This window comes from Anser brachyrhynchus (assembly GCF_964034855.1).
Source record: "Anser brachyrhynchus genome assembly, chromosome: 6".
Classification (NCBI taxonomy): Eukaryota; Metazoa; Chordata; class Aves; order Anseriformes; family Anatidae; genus Anser; species Anser brachyrhynchus.
Genome location: NC_137700.1, coordinates 32,204,483 through 32,222,809, shown reverse-complemented (window position 1 = coordinate 32,222,809; position 18,327 = coordinate 32,204,483). Strand labels below are relative to the sequence as shown.

The following is an 18,327-nucleotide window of genomic DNA, read 5'->3' as shown; positions in this document are numbered from 1 at the left end:
TAGCACGGGTTGGCAGCGTGAGGGAAGACGGATGCCACTGTTCTCAGAGAAATGAAGCCTTTCCTGGAGCGAATGAGGTGACTGAAAAGTGCAGGTGCTGCTGAAATCCTGCCCGCGTGTCCTCGTCCGTAAGCGGGGTCGCCTGCCCTATTGCAGTGGGTTGGTGCAATTCGCTGCTGCGTCTCCGAGCTCCTGAGATGGCATCCTCAGAGCATCCATCTGTCAGTAATCCAGCCGCATTTCCCCAGATTACATAGCTAATAACTTTAAATAACGGGGAACGCTGAAAAAAATGGCAAACTTTACAGAGCGAAGGAGACACCAAATACGCTGAGCAAAGTCTTTGTTACTGCTCACATGCTCCGCTCAGCGTTAAATGGGAACAGACCGCAGCAGGTGTGAAGGGATGTGATACAGGCCTGGAAATCCTGGAGCGAGCCGAGGGAAAGCCTCCGAGAAGAAGAGAAAAATGCAACATGATGATGAAACGCAAATATTTTTGCGAGTGTGTTTAAGTGCAGAATCCGGGGCAATCCAGCTGTCCGTGGGCCGCCTTCAGCCAAAAGACAACAGAAGGCAGTGGATGATCTCACCTCGCTCCTCTTAAATTGACAGATCTCCTCCACAGTTGCTTAAGGATCAGTTTCTCTAGAGCTATGCTTCACCAGCTGTTTGGCAAGCCCTGATGCGGGCTGAAGGTTTTCTTCCCTTCCCTTGCTGCTTCCTTGCGAAGCAGGAAGCCGCTCGGGTGTTGGGGATGGCCGTAGATGGGAGGTAGGACAGCCCGAACGCATTTCGGAGCATTCAAAGTGTGTCGGCAGAAAAACCTCAGCGTGAGGCCAGCTTTTGGGAGGATAGTGCTGACGCACGGCTTGCGGGGATCAAAGCCCAGGAGAAGCTCAAACAGGGCTGCCTTTGAAACGCTGGATCCTGCCGATATAATGTGGTCGTTTTATCTGACCTGTGAACATCTCTGACAAGGCATCAGGTCATTAGTCTTGCGCTTGTTATTGTAACATTTGCTGGAATGAAGCACTGCCATTTTTAAATCACAGCTATCAAAGCGTATCATAAATTGTAAGCAGTTTCTTTTCCTTTGTTTGAGTATATCCCCACGCCAAGTCATTTGATGCTCATATCTTCTAAATTGAGCGTGACATTACCAGTGAAAAGCTGCAATTGAGCGTAAAATAATTACTTGAAAAAAAAATCCGGAAAAAAAAACCCATGCCCTAAAAAATGAATTGAAAATGACCCCTATCTCACAAAGTGGTTCTGCTTCGAGCCTGTGATAATAATTGTGTGCTCAGTATCTGAAGTGCTAAAGAGTCTACTTTTCGTAGAGTGGAATTTAAAAGACTGTCACTCAAAGTTTTATATATATATATATATGTACTGTGCAGTCACTCCCACCCACAACCTGGTTTTCTTATTTCTGAGAGCTGTGACACATTTTTAAGAGGAGCGGTGTATTTTTAAGCTCCCGCTGTGGCATGCGATGAAGGTCGCCCAGCTGAACTGGGATCTCTGAGAGACCGAGAAACGAAACCTCGGTCTCCGCTCTTCCTCTGCGACTTCGGGCCAGGTACTCGTTGCTCAGCTGGCCTTTGTGAAATGCCGTGGCAGCTCATCCCTGCTCTTCTGGTGCCTGAGGAGTGAGATTCACCCAAATTTCTGGGTGCTCAGCTTTGAAGGTAACGTGGCCATGGCCATATGGCCCTGGCTGCATTGAGATGCTCAGAAGTCTTTACAGTGGGGTCTGTTCCCAGTGCTTCCCAGCCTGAACTGCGGTTTTGCTGCTGAGATGTTCCTGACTATAAGCGTTGAGCAAAACTATACCTGGAGACATATTTTCAGCTTTCTTACCACTTCTTCTGTCAGTTTTCAAGTTTTCCCAGATTTTCTCCAGGGGTGGCCTTGAGCCACAGCCCCAGGGCCTGCGCATGGGGTCCCCTGTGTGCAGGCATCCTCTTGTGTGCCCCGGGATTTTAGCTGCTTGCTTGGCTTCCTCGATGTGCTTTGAAGCCCCTCCAAAGCAGAGGCAGGTGACAGAGGGGTCAGGGACAAAGTAATGTTTGCAGTTTGAACGGTTTCTCCACTGGTTAGAGTGGTTCTGGAACCTGCTTGGCATGAGTTGGCCTTCAGACGCTGGGGGCAAAGAAGTAGCCAAAACTCACCGACCTCCCTTCTCCATCACCATCCCAGGTTTGTTTTGGTACGCGCCCGGATCTGCACTAATATTTTCACAGCTTTGTTGTAAAGGTGTTTCTTGGAAAAAACCGGAGCATTTTCCCTTTCTTTCACGTTTACTGAGCGAAGGGTCTTGGCATCATTATCATTACAAAGAAATGAAGCAACTTATTCCCTACCACAAAACCTTGCATTCTGCAGTGTAAAACAAAGACGCATAAATAACCAGCGTAGGGGGCGTGCCTGACCTCTAATATATGTGGAGTTCACTGTTCCAGACCCTTGGTTTTTATTCTGGACAGTGATTTAGAAGGAAAAGCTTTTATCTAATCATGAGCTAGGCCTCAGCACAGCTCCCCAGGCGCTGCTAATGGATGGGATGCACAGCAGAGCTTGAAGGATTTTATCCTAGCTGCATAAAATGGAGAACTGAGTTTCTGGTGTTGCACGCGGTATTGCTAGTTAGATAAGGATTGCTTTTTGTGCAGGGCCTGTGATGGTTGTGCAGCGATGGGAGCAGTTTCCAGTTTGGTAGATCCCCGTGTCTTGCTTTAAGCATATTTATTGCTCATGCTCTGGCACCGCTGCAAGGTGCTGGGTGTCTGCACCGCATGCTGGTCACAGAGCTGGGGGCACCGGGCTGGGATATGGGGCCACAGAGGGCCAGGAGAGAGCAGCTGTAGAGGTCTCTCCAGGCCTTTCCTCATCTCTGCAGGGGGATTTGTTCAGCAGTGACATGCACCAAAGGGGCCCTGGGAGCTCCCTTCAAACCTCTGCAGTGCAGGGCAAGCAGGGTTTGGCTGTTTGCTCAGGTACCAGTGCTGGGAGCTGAGGACGGGCTGGTAGCTGCTGCTGGAGAGCCAGCGGATGCAACGCAGAGAGGCCCCGTTCCAGGAATTAGCTTCGGTCCCAGAGGATGACTGGGGAAGAAATCATTAATAAGTAGGTTATTGGCAGCAGGACACAATTTCCCTTTCTGATTCATAATCCCTGCTGCTGCCTCTCATGGCTGATATGCCCACATTCTAGTTTTTGACCTCGCAGCGTTTTACAGCAATGAGAGGTTATTCAAAATAGTATGAATAGTCTGAATTCAGATTCAGTACTGGGAGCTAAGAGCAGCACAGGTCTTTGCATTTCACATTTACAGTTGTGTTTATGCATTGAGGTTGCAGCCTAGTGTGATATGCAGAGTGCCTGTGCTGGCTTTGATCTTTCTTGGCTGGACACTGTGACAGAGACCTCAGCTCGGGATACACGGACCTCCAGGGACCACGGGGCTGCTCTCGTTCCCCATCCCAGCCTGTAGGTGCTGCTCCACGTGGAGGAGCTCGCAGCAAGGCACGGCAAGGCATGCCACTGATAGGAAAGGCAATGTTCCTCCTGAGCATGAATTCTTATTATCCAGCTCCTCACATTTTAAGTAACAAAGGGAGAAAACAGTGCATGCAAACAGACTGCAGGACATGAGCTTTGCAGAACCTGGTCAATATTCTGAGCTTGTGAGCTCCTGAGCAAGGCGGAGCAGTAGCCTAAAAGAAGGGGGTGTAATTCCTGAGAAGGGATGACATTTTCCCTCCACCCACATCTGCTAAGACATAGACACAGTGTGAACAGTTACAGCAGTAATAAGCTGCCAGTGGCTATTTACCCTAAAAAGCATACAGATCCTTCATGTTGCAGGCCAGCAGGACCTGTGAATCAGTGTGCTTTTTGAAGGAGCAAGTAATTTCTCTTTTAGCCAAATTAAAAGGTCTTCTTCTATAACCAGCAGACTGGATGGAAATAATTAAATTCATTCATTATTTCTCTTCACTTTTATGGACTGAGAACACGGAAAAAGATATTGGAAATACCACACACACCCTCTTTGGAGAAGTACGAGGTGAATTAAAAGTTAATGTCTGGATTGAGAATTGTCAGGAGTTACATAAAAGGAACAAGGAGAAATTCACTGTTTTCTCTGTGAGTGAGTCTGAACAACATCCAATTTTGTACCTAAACTGGGCTGTAAAATTTAAGCTCTATTCAGACTTTGCACTGTTTCATAGTGTGTGATGGTACTTCTGTACTCAACATGCCTTGCTGCTTCTGCATTCAGCGCAATGCACTTTTGAATGTCTATAAAAGGATGTTCTTCTGTTGTTTTTTCCAGAGGTAGTTGATTTTTAATGCCGGTCACCTTAGGGAGTCAGTTGGCATGAGTTGGGAACTTTTTGTGCAAGTAAACAGGCAGGTATTTGAGGTCAATATGATTTTTTGATTTGCCTTTTAATAGCGGTGCTGTTAAGCTTTGTTTCCTTCCCCAGATGAACCAGGCACTGACACAAACAATCTCTTACACCATCTTGAAGTAAAGGGCTTTTTTAACGATGATGTCATATCCACAGTACAAAAATTGCATTGCTGTTCAGTGGGGTACTGCTCACGGGGTGCTCACAATGCGCCTCTGTTCAGCGGGTCTGATGCTTCCAAGGACGGAGCACTCAGGAAATGCTCTTGCTGCTTCTTTGCAAATGCCACATCATTTAGCACTCTAACCTCTTGGGGAGCAGAGAAGAGTGGGACCTGTTACCAGATTTGGGTATATAAAAGGGGTTATGGTCATTACCTTGAAAACCCTAGTGTTTGAAAGGTTTTGACTTTGGGAAGCTGTCTCTATTTTTCTGGCTTAATTCATGCCTTTGAATGATAATTTAAAAGCCTTTCATGAATTCCAGCAGTTATATTGGACGAGACAAACACAAGACAACTTTTTTCTTTGATGGTTTTGTGTTAGAACCCCATTGTGTATGCTTTAAGACTGCCTAATGCTGGTAGGTAATCAGGGAAGACAAGTCTGGTTTTAGTAGTTGCCAACTGAGCAAAATTTACAAGATGCATTTACTAGATATGTTTTGGAGTCTTGCAGTTTCTAAAAAAGTTCAGTTCAAAGGACAGTGATTAGAAAAAATTCCTCAAGTTCATGAACTCGCAGATCTTATATGCAGTGATTTATGTCTCTGACAAGTAAATTAAGAAACCCAGTGACGTGAAAGATCTCTCCATGTGCCACTTTGTAGAAACAAGCAGAAAACAATTCCAAGATATATAAATTTGGTGTCTTACAGGGAGCTACATTGCTTTTTAGTACACTGGAAAGATATTTGATGTTGCAAGACAGTTAACTGAGGACATGCTGCCGAGGCAGCTTTGGGCTGTGTTTTAATCTCTCTGTTTAACTGAAAGAAGTGTAATGAGGGGAGGAATGACTGCAGTCACCAGATGAAGAAGTTGGAGTTTATACTTTGGGCTTGATCGTGTCTTCCCACGTGTGTAGTAAGTTTTTGCCTCTCCTGGAAAAAATATTTTACCATTCTTAGGGCCATATGTACAGCAGATGATTTTAAAAAGTCAGGAGAGAGATGTACCACTAAACAGGGATGTAAAACTAGCTAGGACAATGGGGTACTTAGCAGTGCAAGGTAAGTACAGATGCAACAGCCATCTGCTGTCTATGCACACTACTGTCTTAATCCTTCAGGTCCCACTCCCCTTGGACACATAGCAGGAGCAGCGAGGCTGAGAGGTCCAAGCAGCACGTTACTAAAAAGCCAGATGAGTAAGCAGAAGGGCTAGACACCAGAAGAGCAGTACCAGATAAGAACTCAAAATTGTTTAATATCAAGCGTCTGGCAGGCTCTCCTTTGTACTGGGAGCTTGGAGGTCTCACAGGGTCCGGGCCATGTCTGGAAATGCCTGCAACTCCTTTCTTACTTTACTAATTTAGAGCCTTTAACATTTCAAAAATGCCAGTGGCAGCCTGGGAATTCCCTGCGAGAGGCTCCAGCACGTGAGCTGGTGCCAGCCCCGCGCCGGGACGGGCTGCGGGGAATCCCTGGGAGCGGCGCCGAGACACGGGGCCTGCTGTGGGGACGGAGGAGCGGGGTGGCCTGCGGGCTGCTACGGCCTGGGGGCAAAGGAGGGCTTCTGGGGGGGGCTGTGTGACCGGGTATCCTCGTGGCTTGGGCAACCAGAAGGGTATGGGTAGGCAGGAGGCTCTTCTGCTTTGCCTCCTGGGGGCTCCCCAGGGCTTGGTGTCACCAGCCCCTGCAGATTTGTTGTGGGGACGGCGCTCAGGGTCAGGCGCAGCCAACAGGGGGGACAAGGGCAATTGCTTGTGCCGAGGGCTTTCAGGACAGCAGAAGCAGAGAGCAGGAGGCCCAGACCTGGATTGTTTGGGTCTCTGCTCCAAGGTGAGGAGCAAGGAGAAGTGGGAGAAAAAGTATTTGGGTCGTTTTGTTGTCTTTCTGCTACTTGTCTGGCAGAGGGGAGGTAAAGTGGTGATCCAGTGGCAACCTACAGCTTCTTGAAGGGGAATTACATAGACATTGGAGTTAAACTCTTGCTAGTAGTGGCAAACATGCAAACAGGAGCAGAGGCCACAAACTGGGGTGGGAGATTCAAAGTGGAAATTGAAGAAACCTCACAGAAAATAGATCCTCATCTCCCTAGCAGTTATTGTCGTGTTCTCTCTGGCAAATGGAAATGTAGAAGAGCTTTCTCGTTGTTTGAGGTCCTTTTCTTCAGGGATTCATCACTTCTGGGGTGTTTCTTCGCTTGCCAACACCATCAGCAAGCAGCAGCAGCAGCAGCGGCAGCGCTACCACCGCCGGCAATACACCTCCTGGCCACAGGCTGTCCCGTCTGCACGCTGCCATGGCTCCTGTCCTGCTGGCATCTGTCCCCTGGTGTGAACCTATGCCTCGGGCTGGCTGGATGCCACCGGCAGGCCAAGTCAGGTCATACAAACTTTGGAGTTCCTGTTGCTCCTCTGCTTACTGTGTGAGCGCGTGTAGTCACCAGTTGTACATCCCTCTCGCCTCTAAACTTGTGATGAGGTGACTCACTGTCATTGAATGCGTGCTCGGTTTTATTAGACAGTCGTCTCATTTGCTCTCTGTTAAAGAGCCGCATGTTTCTTTCCTCGAGCATCTTCTGGAAACAATGGGAACAGCTAAAACAGGGGAAGCTCAGCACCACTTAAAAAAAAGAAGTCCTATAGGATGTGTCTGGTCAAGTGCTGGTTGTGGCATATGGGAGAATTGAGAATGATGAAGTATTTACTCAAATTGCTGCTTTCCGCTGCATTGAAGTCAGAGCCGCTGAAGGCACCGCAGCGTTTATGACTGATTTCCTAAGCAGTGTAACAAATTGAGATGAGGGCCCTTTTCTTGTAACTCACATGTGCAGCAGAAAGCACTTAGCTAACATAAATCAGGATTAAATTGCTTTTAAAGGCTCACAAAACATTTCTGAAAGAGACAGGATGAGGAAACCATTTTGCCACTGCAGAGTGTGTCCCCGCGATGAGTCACATTAAGGCTTGATCAAAGAGCCTTGCTGGCTTTTCGTTATGGCCTGGTTGGGTACAGGTGAAACTCAGCAGTGGTTTCGACAGAGTAGGCACAGAAATACGCACAGGAGGTAAATTTAAGCAGGAATCTAGACCATCAAAGAATGTGATTAAGGACAATTTAATGTGCTGAGTAATGCAGCATGATTTGGATGTAATTTATCCTAATCCGGTCTGATCTTTTACAGGAGAATATATTACCAGGCCACAGGGAGGTGAGACCAGGGTCCCATCTGGCCTCCTGTCTCCAGCAGTGGCTTATAGCCAATACAAAAACAAAGCAAATACAGAGTGAGCTTCCCGTGTGTATCCTCTCTGCTTCTGGCATTCAGCAGTTATGGGACTTCTTGGGTCAGAGCATCCAGAGCGGGGAGTACAATAGCCACCATTTATCCTTTCTTCCTGAATTTATCTCGTTGCTCTTTGAACCCCTGCCTGGTTTTGGCGATTACAGCACATAACACTAGTGAGCACTGTGATTAAGCTGTGTAGCATGCAGAAGCTCTTCACTTTGCTTTAAACTGGTGGTTTGTTAATTCTGCAGGTTTTTGGTTGTGAGAATTAGAGAATATTTTCTCTCTCTCTGGGTCAATCATGGTTTTGTAGGCTTCTAGTGTTATTCCTGCTCACTTCTGTCTTTTCTAGTCTGGAGGTTCTTCTGTTTATTCTTTCCCTCTAAGGAGGCTAATCCAATTTGAGGGAAGATCATACTTTTTCAAGCAGATCAAGAAGCCCCAGACAGTGCCTTGGGGAAACCCTTTTTTCCCTGTTTCTACTCCTCCATCACCAGCTGTGCTCCCAGTATTCCTCCTGGTGCGGTAATTCAGCGTCAAAAGCCTTTTTGGACAAGTTATGTCTGGGCCTCAGCTTGAGGCCTGGAGATCTGTAACTTTACACGTTTTCTTCTCTTCCTTCCCTCTCTCCTCTTCCAAGGACTGTCTTGAACAACAGTTTTGAAGAAGATGCTGTTGGATCCCATACCTGCCCCAGCAGAGGCGGTGGCATCCTGCATCCTGCGGGCAGGCACAGCTCGGTGGGCTGTGGGTGACGTCCCTTTTGGGGAGGTTACCTGCAGAAGGGAGGCTGTCCGTTGCAGGACAGAGTGGCCATGGAGGGAGCGTGTAGCTCCAAGCAAATTTAGCCCAGAACAACAGAAGGAGCTGTGTCCGCAGAGGGGTACAGCACAGGGTCTCTGCCTCTTCTTAAATTCACCCTTAGGACTGCAGTTTAGAAACCTGCATGGATCCTGTGGTTGCCAACCAGAGGTGAGACCCAACTCTCCTATGGGAACGTGAGGGGCCCACCCTCAAATCAGGAATTGCTCAGAAGAGACGAAATAAAAACTCAAAGCCTGTGCTGCATTCTTAAGCTCTTAGCCAGATCGGTGTGATATATGTGAGAGCTCGTTAGCCTGACTGGTTTGTAAGGTACACGAGAATTTATGGTTCTGATGTTCAGTACTTAATTGGAAACTGTGATTAGATGCATCTTTTAAACATATCCATATATAACGTACGGGCATGTAGATGTGTGGAACGAAATCCCAAAGCGAAGAGCACCACTGGAAGAGCTGCACATGAAAGTCGTTTATTTTTATGACCTCATTTTTATCACTCAGCATTTATGTTGTAAATACTATAACAAAGTGACACAAGCTTGGTCATTGGAAGACAGAGATAAATTTGGCCTCTCCGTAAGGGACGACCAAGGTCAGTTTATAAGAGGTGAAGAGCACCTCCACCCAGGGGTCCTGCTAAGGTAAATACATTTTTCTGTCCTGTGGAGAAATTCGCAATCTGAAGGAATAAACAGGGTAAAGCAAAACCAGATGAAGCTGTGACTGTTAGGCAAGACCTTGTTTTTATACTTCTTTCCAGGAAAAAGCCTGCCGTAAACACTCGTGTTGTCTTTTTCAAGGCCACCGAAGCCTTGCAGTGGAGGATCACATGGCGTTAGCTCATTGCCCCAGCGTCCTGCAGCCTCCTGGTCGTGCTGAGCCATCGCTCCCCGGTACTGGCGAGGCTAGGCTTTGCTGTCAGATCACCGGGCTCTCTATCGCACAGCCTGCTTGCTGAACTGCTGAATGTGCAGCTCCAAAGCCCCGTCTTCCTCTAGGAGGATAATTTCATCATAATAAAATGTAATTGTGAAAAATTCAAGAGGCTAATTCTGCGTTTCATCAGCCCGAGCCAAATACTGAAGCTGCGCTCTGGAGCCAGATGAACAACTTCACCGCTGAGGAATCTTGGGACAGAAATCTGGGACATTTCCCAATCGTTCAGGGAAGCGGTGGGATGCCTTGAACCCATCTCTTGTCCTTCAATACCCTTTCTAGGCACAAAAGAAAAGCAAGCTGCCCCTTGAACACTGGGTCTGAGGGAGGCTGAGAAGGTCCATGCAGGTGTCATTTGTCTCTGAGCACCTCAAACCTGGTGGCAGAGCTCAACAGCTCGAGCTGTCCCCTATGGGGCTGATTTCCAGTCCCCGCTGAGTGCAGGGCAGAGGACACTGGTTTTTCTTGTCCTGCACTTCCCCTTTGTGATACAAATCCATGGGTAGGAGCATTGCTGGAGAGGAAGCAGTGTCCATCTCCTTCCAACCTGGGCTTTTCTGCGCGAGCTAAGGTTACCCAGGTAGGGAAGATGTCTTCTGCACATAGGGAAGAGCTTCCAGTGTAGTGCTTGGAGATTCTCGGAGAGAACTTGGGTTGATTTTTACTTCGATGGCTTGAAAGAAGCTGCTGGAAGTCAGCACGAAATGAGGACCTCCAGCTGGGTCTCGGTGAGCCAAACTGGGCCACTGTTGTTCTATGACGCTGAGAAAATCACTGCAGCCTAACCAGAAATATATAACATATAAATATATGCACATTTATATTAATACATATAAATTGTGCTGGTTCTCAGTGCCAGAGCATAGCCACGCTGTGAAAACAACAGAAAGGTGGCAGGAAGGCAAATTTTTCTCTTCTGCAGTCTCCTTTCTCTTAAGGAGCTGATTGCACAACATTGCCTTACCCTTCTCAGCAGCAAGCAGAGACTGCTACCAGCCAGCAAGAAATGCCTGTGTTTGAAGTCAGGTCGCCAGTTTTGCTTCTTGCCCCCTCAAGTCCCTTCTGCTCGCGGCAAGGAATTCTGGAGCCTCGGGACTGCCACAATGGGAGCCTTTCTGACACGGCTGAAAAGCTCGACCTCTGCTCAGAAAGGACAGATTCATGTTCGAGAGGGTTCCACAATGCAACGATTTATGTCAGGAAATGAACAGAATATTTTGTAAAAAAAAAAAAAAAAAAGCCTCCATCTGTTTATTTGGCTTGGGGAAGAGATCAGCTGTGCTTCTATGATTTCTGAGGATGGAGTGCTGGAGGGGGAAATGTATAGCTGTATGCATCTACATTTCTGAGTTTGCCTTCCTGATGCATAACATATAGAGCTAATTTTACTTAACAGTGTGTCATGTGGGGCTCAGAGCTCAGGGAACAGAGATACCTTAATGCACATGGCTAAACTTTTGCACTTCTAGCATTATGAGTCTGAATTTTAACCCTGCACTCTCCATCTAGCTCCTGTATGTTTGTAAAGTATTAAAGAGTTCAGTGGCTCCTCCAGCAGGGTGGTAGCTGAGCACCTAATGCTAGTTCTTGGTCGTGTTTGATTTTGTGCTTTGTGAAATCAGTTAAGAGAATCTCAAAAGGCAAGATTATTCTCAAGGCTCAGATTTCTGTATGCGTAAGGAGCAGTAGCAAGGTATTTTTGTATTGGTTTACTTTAAAAACACTGCCCCAGAGTCTGATAGCGATGTTAAGAAAAATAGTTTCTGAGAAAGCCAGCAGTCTTCATTACTGACTGCAAACCATACGGGTGCTGGGAGGGAGAGCGTGGACTTTCTAGTTAAAACATTTCTGTGTTTTTAATCTGCCTGCCAAATCATTGGTGATTAAATGATAATCGGAGCTGTTTGTTTGAAATGTCATACATCTCCACCGCAGCCTCTCCACACCACTAAAGAGTTTTAGGAATTAAGGAGCATGGGAACATAAACGCCTCCAATGTATTTAAACGTGAATTAGCTAAAGCCAACAAATACAGAACAATTTCAATTTATGTATTAAAATACTCTGGAGGATACAGATTAACCTCCATTACTCAGAGTTTGTCACCGTCTCATCTCCTTTGGACAGCTAACACTGGGAAATGGACAGAAAGAAGATTTATTTTTCCTTTAGCTTCTGTCTCGCCTGATGAAATGTCTGCTGTGCAGCTCCCCCAGCCGCGCTCCTCCGTGAGCTCTGCCGGCTCCCCACGCTGTGCAGGCACTGTTTTCTCTCACGGCCAAAACTCACGCTTGTCTGAAATCTCTGTTCAAGGAATTGAAGCCAAGCCTTGCTTTACTGGCACACAGAGGCCCTGGGCTTCGAGGTGATGTGTCTGAGATAGGAGGAATCCCACCGAGTAAGTTTGCTTGGGTCCGCTGCCCCGTGGCGAAGGGGAGAAGCCTTTAAAAGAGCCCTTGCATCCCGCCTGCAGCACAGATGATGTTTCCTGACCGAGCACATCGCCTCCAAGGGGCCGTGCAGGAGCAAAGCCGCAGCCTTGCAGCCCCGCCGTTGTAGCTCTGTTCCTCTGCAGACCTCCCTGGTCCTGCACGAGGCTTCATCTGACTTGTCAAAGCCCCATGGAGCGTGCAGGAGGAACCCCCCAGGCCAAATACAAATCCACAGAATTAGAGAGATGGCTGAAAGATGGACCCAGCCTTACAGACATGCCTGTTCACCTCCAGTCTTCTCCTCTGCTTGGAACACGTCAGTGGGTTTTATAGAGCAAATACTGAGATACTCATTTGTTAAGCAACTTTCCAGTTGTCACCACTTTTTTGTAGGTCTCTCTCTATAGTTAGATAGATTGAAACACAAACATGCTTCAATGTTTATATCATTAACTCTCACTGAATACAGTGGCGAAGTTAGTCCCTAAAGAAAAGATCTGCCATAAAACTCTTCAAAAACATTAATATAACCATCTAAATTAAAGTAGATTCCAAGTGACATATAAATTCAGTGACGTAGTATAAGATTATTTGGTCTTTCACAAAATTCTTGACCAATAACTGTGTGTAGCTTAATGGGATAACAAGGCAATGATGTCTGAGCTAATACTCACGGTCTTCCTTCCGTGTTCGTTGATAGGAGTCACAGAAGTGACATTATCCTGGTGTCATACTGATGAGAAAGGAAATCCAGCCTCCCTCTCCTTTGCCATTAAACCAAGAAAGGTGTGTTCAGCCTTTGTGATGAACTTGGCACCAGCAATATTTTAATATCATTAGCAGCGAGAACTACTTTCCTTGCCAGTAACAAGGCTCAGTGTCAACAGAGGGTGGTGCCCCATGGGAAGACTTTAGAGAAAAATTGCTATATTATAATTAAAAAAAAAAAGCTGGAAATATGCTATTTTTTGGGGAAAGACATTTGTTCAAGTATGGAGTGATCCTGGCTGATGGGGAAGGGACCTGCCAGTGCTATTCTTAGTTCCACCCGCTGGTTTCACTGCTTCTCTTGCAGATATAGCTGAAAGCGAAATTAGGATGGTCGTGTCTGTTCTCACATAGAAATGAAAGAAGTCAGAATGGAAATATGTGTGTGTATAGAGATGAAAAGATAAAAAGAGCCAGAGCGTAAGGGAAAGTGAGCTTCCGTGTGTAGCTGCAGACATGACTACACCTTTCCTTGGAAGGGTTTTACTTCTGCAAGGGCAGGTTTCTTGGCTGATTGAAGGGCTAGCAGTGTGCCAGGCACAGTCCGTGCTGCAGGAGATCAGAGTTTCTGCTTGGAAGTTGTTACAGTTAAGAGAAACCACTAAAGAATTTCCTCTATTGTGTTGGGCATGATCTGATACTTTGGTTTCACAGCAATGCTCCTCTGAAAGCAGTGAGGCTAAGAGGTATTCACCATCTAGGCCGTCACTTGTGAGAGAGGAAAGACATCAATGAATCACATCCCGAATAATAGGACATAAAAAATAAATACGGGGTCAGTGAGGGCTCCTTGCTGCTGTTAGCACAAACCTTTCTACATTAGGAGAGGAGAACAGTAGGTATACAAGGAGTGCTTTACCCAGCCAGAGAAATTATTTGCGATGCCATCCTTGCTTTCTATTTCAGCAGCGATATTTTTCTCATCTTTGCTGCGAGGAACAAGTTCTGGCTTTCAGAGTTTCACTGGGGAAATGAGGATTTTATTTCTAGGTCCATTTTAGTGCTTTGTCCTGATTTTATGAGGGAAATGTGGGTGTATGAAAAATGTATGAGACAGGGAGACAGGGGGTCCGTGTCCAAACTCCCAAATCAGAACATGATAAAACTAGACCAGAAACAAAGATAAGCGTGAAAAAGTTCTTCATGGAGAAGTATCTCTTGTCCTCCCATGATCTGCATGGAGGAAGAGGAAAACAGTTTCAAAATTCTGTGTTGTTTAATCTCTGCCTTCTTTAAATTGCATGGGTGAGTCATTTATGATTCCTTTATAATTAAGAGAAAAAGCCTCATTTAAAAGCTTACTGCAGCCACTCACGCAGGCCCTGAAAAACAGCTCGAGACTGGGGACTGATGCGGAAGGGCAGCGGGACGGAGGTCTGAGTTCCGAGCATTTGGGGGAATCTGCGCTGGTGCAGAGCGAGGGCACAGGCAAGCCGTCTTCTTCCACTGTGCTTTCCAAACCTGAGCACTGACCTTGCCCTGATCTGGTGGGCAAAGACATTCAGCACCATCCTTATCCATTTTTGCTTGCTCGCTAACCACAGCAATCCATCAGTAGCCCCTTTCCAGTTCAAGGCTGTGCTGCTGGGATGCTCCAGGAGCTCGGCTGCAGACAGCCAGGACAGGCGGCTTGGACCGAAGTGATCACCAAGCTCGTGCACAATGGGGATATTAGGTCGAAGCAAATGGTTTGAGGGGGATCCCAGTGGCATTTCACCCCCTCACCATTTAGCACTGTCAAATGTGAGGCAGCTGAGGGCAGGATGAAGCACAGGCTTCTGCGTGCTGGGGGCTCTGGACTGGCAGCAACCGCAGAGCTCCACGCTGGCGTGGGAGCAGAGCTGGGGCTGCTGGTTAGATTTTGGGGGTCGTGCCTTCCCCAGCTCGTTCTGAGGGGTCTCTGTTTTGGGCACCATATAGTAAGCATTATATTTGAATATGATATCACTTCCGTAGAAGAAGCAGCCTATTCATCAGCAGTAGCATCTTCACATCAAATACAACAGCAGGCATGACTGCGGAAACAACCATTTAATTGAAATAGAAATGACGCTGGAAAATTCAGAGAGGGTGCAAAAAATTCCCGGGTAGTTATTACTCACGGGAAGCAAATCCTAGACATGCAAGGCAGGGGATGCGTGCAGAGTTTATTGAGATGTAGCTCTGCCCTTAAGACGCATGTTGTTTCTTCAGATGATCCCCTGAGCTCTCTTGAAATGCAATACATGAATTAAATACACGGTTTGGGGTAGCTGGGGGCTCCTTTTTTCTCCGTCCCCTTGGAGCACACAGCATGCTGCACAGGACAGCCCCACTCCTGGCAGCCCAGGGCATTCAGAGGCTGCTGCCGCCCCTCCGGTGGGATTCCTGCGGCACAGCCTGCCCCTGCTGCGGGCTCCTCGGGCGATCTTCCCACCGTTATCGCTGCCGGGTGTGCGGTGTGTGACCGTGCTGCGGGCACCGTGCCTGACATTGATGCCATCGCTGCCTGCTCTGCCCCTGCCCCGGCTCCCGGCTGCGCAGACCCTTTCAGAGCCGGGGCTGAAAGGCTCCTGAGAGCGCCGGGAGGAATCACAGCCGTAGCAAAGTGTTTCTGTCCTTGCTTCTGCTTTTCCGAATCAGTTCTCACGGCTCTGTTCTGTAATTTCTTCCCACTTCTGTAGCAGCTTTTTGAGCTTTCAGCTGTTCTGTCAAAAGCAAAGGTGCCGACACCCTTGAAATCCCTATAGAAAAGTAAGGGGTCATTCCCCATCCTGGAAAAAAGAAGGAGGGACAAAGTTTGGGGTGTTTTTTTTTTCCTCACGGAAGACAAGTGCGTGTCAGAGATAGCTAGGAGGGGTCTGGAGGTTATGCACAAATTAAGCAGCCTCCGAAAGGAGGGGACTGCGAGCAACACCAGATAAGCCCGTAGCAGCCGCACCCCTGCAGCAAGCAGTTAACGTTCCGTTTCCTCTCCAGGGGAACATCAGGGGTTAATTCAGTAGCCATGCGTTTAATAGCTCGATTTAAAGGGGAAAAAATGACACCCTTCTCCCCTGCCTTGCTGCTCGTGGATGGTTTGCTCTGTCTAGTTGATCACATGCTCCCCGAGCCCCTGGTGCTGCAGAAGCCCCAGCTGCTGCTGCTGATGAGCCGGTGCTGCTCAGGATCAGTCCCAGCCCTTGCCTGTCAATGCCTTGCAGCCCTGACCTCCTCTTTAAAGGAGGGAGTGGGCAGGATGAGCCCTTGAGCATATGGGTGGAAATTTGGGACGCGCCCCTTCTCTCACCACCGTTTTCGGCTCTAACCATGTCTATTTGTTGTTGTCTTTTTTTCAGGGACTATGGATCTTCAAAGAGAAAATCAGGTAAGATACCAAGCTTTCTATGTGCTGCATGATTACAGAGAGGACTTTTTTTTTTTCTTTCCTTTCCCCTTCTCCTTTTTAAACCTTCCCTTTATCTTGTGCTGCATGAAATTGTGTAGCAGTTTAACTTTGGATTGCTGAAGCCTGCTACAGACAGGCATCAGATTATTTCTTCCCTGCTAGAAAGGAGAAGAAACCCACCTTATACAGTATTGCAATTGAAATGACTGCTTTCCTCTAACTGTATTTATACAGCTCTTTCTCTAATCCAAGAGGGTAATTGTGTTCAATTTCTTTCTTTTAATTTTTTTTTTTCCTTAAGTATGTCTTTACCTGAGCGCAGTCAAAATGCAGCCTGAGAGTTGGGGGTCTTCTTCGTGGGGGTGGAAGAGGGAGGAAATGCTTTTCTGTTCTGATCTGAATTTTATTTTTGCCTTTCTAAAAGGATGTGGTAAGGCTTCTGATGCAAAATGTTCTCTGTGCCTGTGTCAGGGTTTGGGCTGAATCAATGGCTCAAGCTCAGTATTTTGTCTTTAACTCCTGGATTCAAAGGTCCTATAAAACCCTGATCTGAAACTACGTAAAACCACATTTTCTCCTCCTCTTGTAGTTCTCAGTGATTTTTACAGATGTGCTTTCAATAGGGAATAGGGACATGTAATTATGGGCCTCTGCTTTTGGCTGCTCTGAGCTGGATGTGGTTGGCTTTCCCCTTCCCTTCTCCTAAGCAGCGCCGTGCACCTGCAACTCTCGTTGACTTTAGAGTCCTGGGTGCTCCAAATCACAATCAGGGCATCCGAAGGGGCCTTTCGGACCATTAGCAACTCCTGGAAAACTTGGGCCTGTGTGGACAGGAGGGGAGGGTTTTATTTTTTTATTTTTATCCTTTTTTCCCTCTTTAAGATGATGATGAAGAAACACTGCAATGGCTGAGTCTCTGGGCAAGATGAATGTGAAGTACTGATCTCAATGAATGTCACTACCTAGATTCATTTGCTAATTATGAGAGCTTTCGTGCTGCAGCCCTGTAATAAGCTAAGTGATACAGTAATGCAGAGCTGTTCCCTGACCCTGCCATCCTGTGCATTAAATGGCTGTTGCCTTTGCAGGCCAATGCTTGTGGTGCTCTTCCCCTGAATTCATTCAGCAGTTACTGCAAATGCAGGTGGGGGTAGTTAAAAAGGGGCAATGTGGCACAAGGTGCTGGCCTGACACTAGAAACTAGAGGAGATTTAATCTCCCCAATGTCCTACAAAGCTTCCATCTGTGTTACAATTAAAAACGGGTCCTTTTGCAGAGATGCATTTGCACTTCTAGCACATAATATTAAGTGAACTTTGCACTGCTTATACAAAATGGGCAGTGAATTAAATGGGCAGCAGCACTCTCCAGAGGGGCAGGCTGCAGAGCTGCAAGAGCTTCTGGCTCACTGTGCCCTATCCAGAGCACTGAGGGCTTTGGGGCCCTGTAAAATGTGCTGAAAAATGTTGCTGAAGTCCCTGGGGCGACCTGATTTAGCTGTGACCTAGAACAGCCCTAGAAAACCAGGAGAGCTCTGGGGCCAGTGCACCAGTTGTCATGCACAGGAGCTACAACATTGCTCTTGCAAAGGGATGTGAGAAATTGCTCTGGGAGTATGAGGAAAATGTTCCTGCTCCATTCCAGCAGCTCTGGAGAGAAGCTGGAACAGATCTACCATGACACTGGGGGAATAAGGATTAAGTTGAGCCTGTGGAGCTGAGACACCAACTGTGCCTGGTGCTCTCCACTGGCCTCCTGCCCTGAGGCATCCCCAGTGACACGCTCATCCATCCAGGAGGCCAGAGCTCAGGCTGGGCTCCCCCTCCTCGCCTCTCCCACCTCTATGTGCTGCTGGGGCTCCTTTTGGGACAACTTCTTCTCTGCTTCTTGGTGGCTGACTGCTTGCACTGCTTGGAAGCAGTGGGGTTTTAGGGATGCTCTTTCTCCACTTAGGCTGTACCGACAGGAATGTGAAGCAGCTCTCTGACCAAAGGGAGTTGGATAAAGGGACTCTGTTCTCAGCCATCTTCTCGCCTGAATTTAGGGTGGCGGGGGAATGCTTGGTTCTGCTTGGAGCTGGATGTTGTGGGAGTACGTGCACAATGAGCCAAGGAACATGCCA

At 47.4% G+C, this 18,327-nt stretch overlaps 1 protein-coding gene across 4 annotated transcripts in view; it reads left to right on the top strand.

Moving 5' to 3' along the window:
- SH3PXD2A (SH3 and PX domains 2A) overlaps nucleotides 1-18,327 on the top strand; it is a 252,617-nt gene that overhangs the window by 137,404 nt on the left and 96,886 nt on the right. For all 4 annotated transcript variants that reach the window (XM_080597790.1, XM_080597791.1, XM_080597789.1 and 1 more), the window contains one exon: nucleotides 16,156-16,184. In XM_080597790.1, coding sequence (XP_080453916.1) covers nucleotides 16,156-16,184 — 29 coding nt within the window. The remainder of the gene's footprint in view (nucleotides 1-16,155; nucleotides 16,185-18,327) is intronic.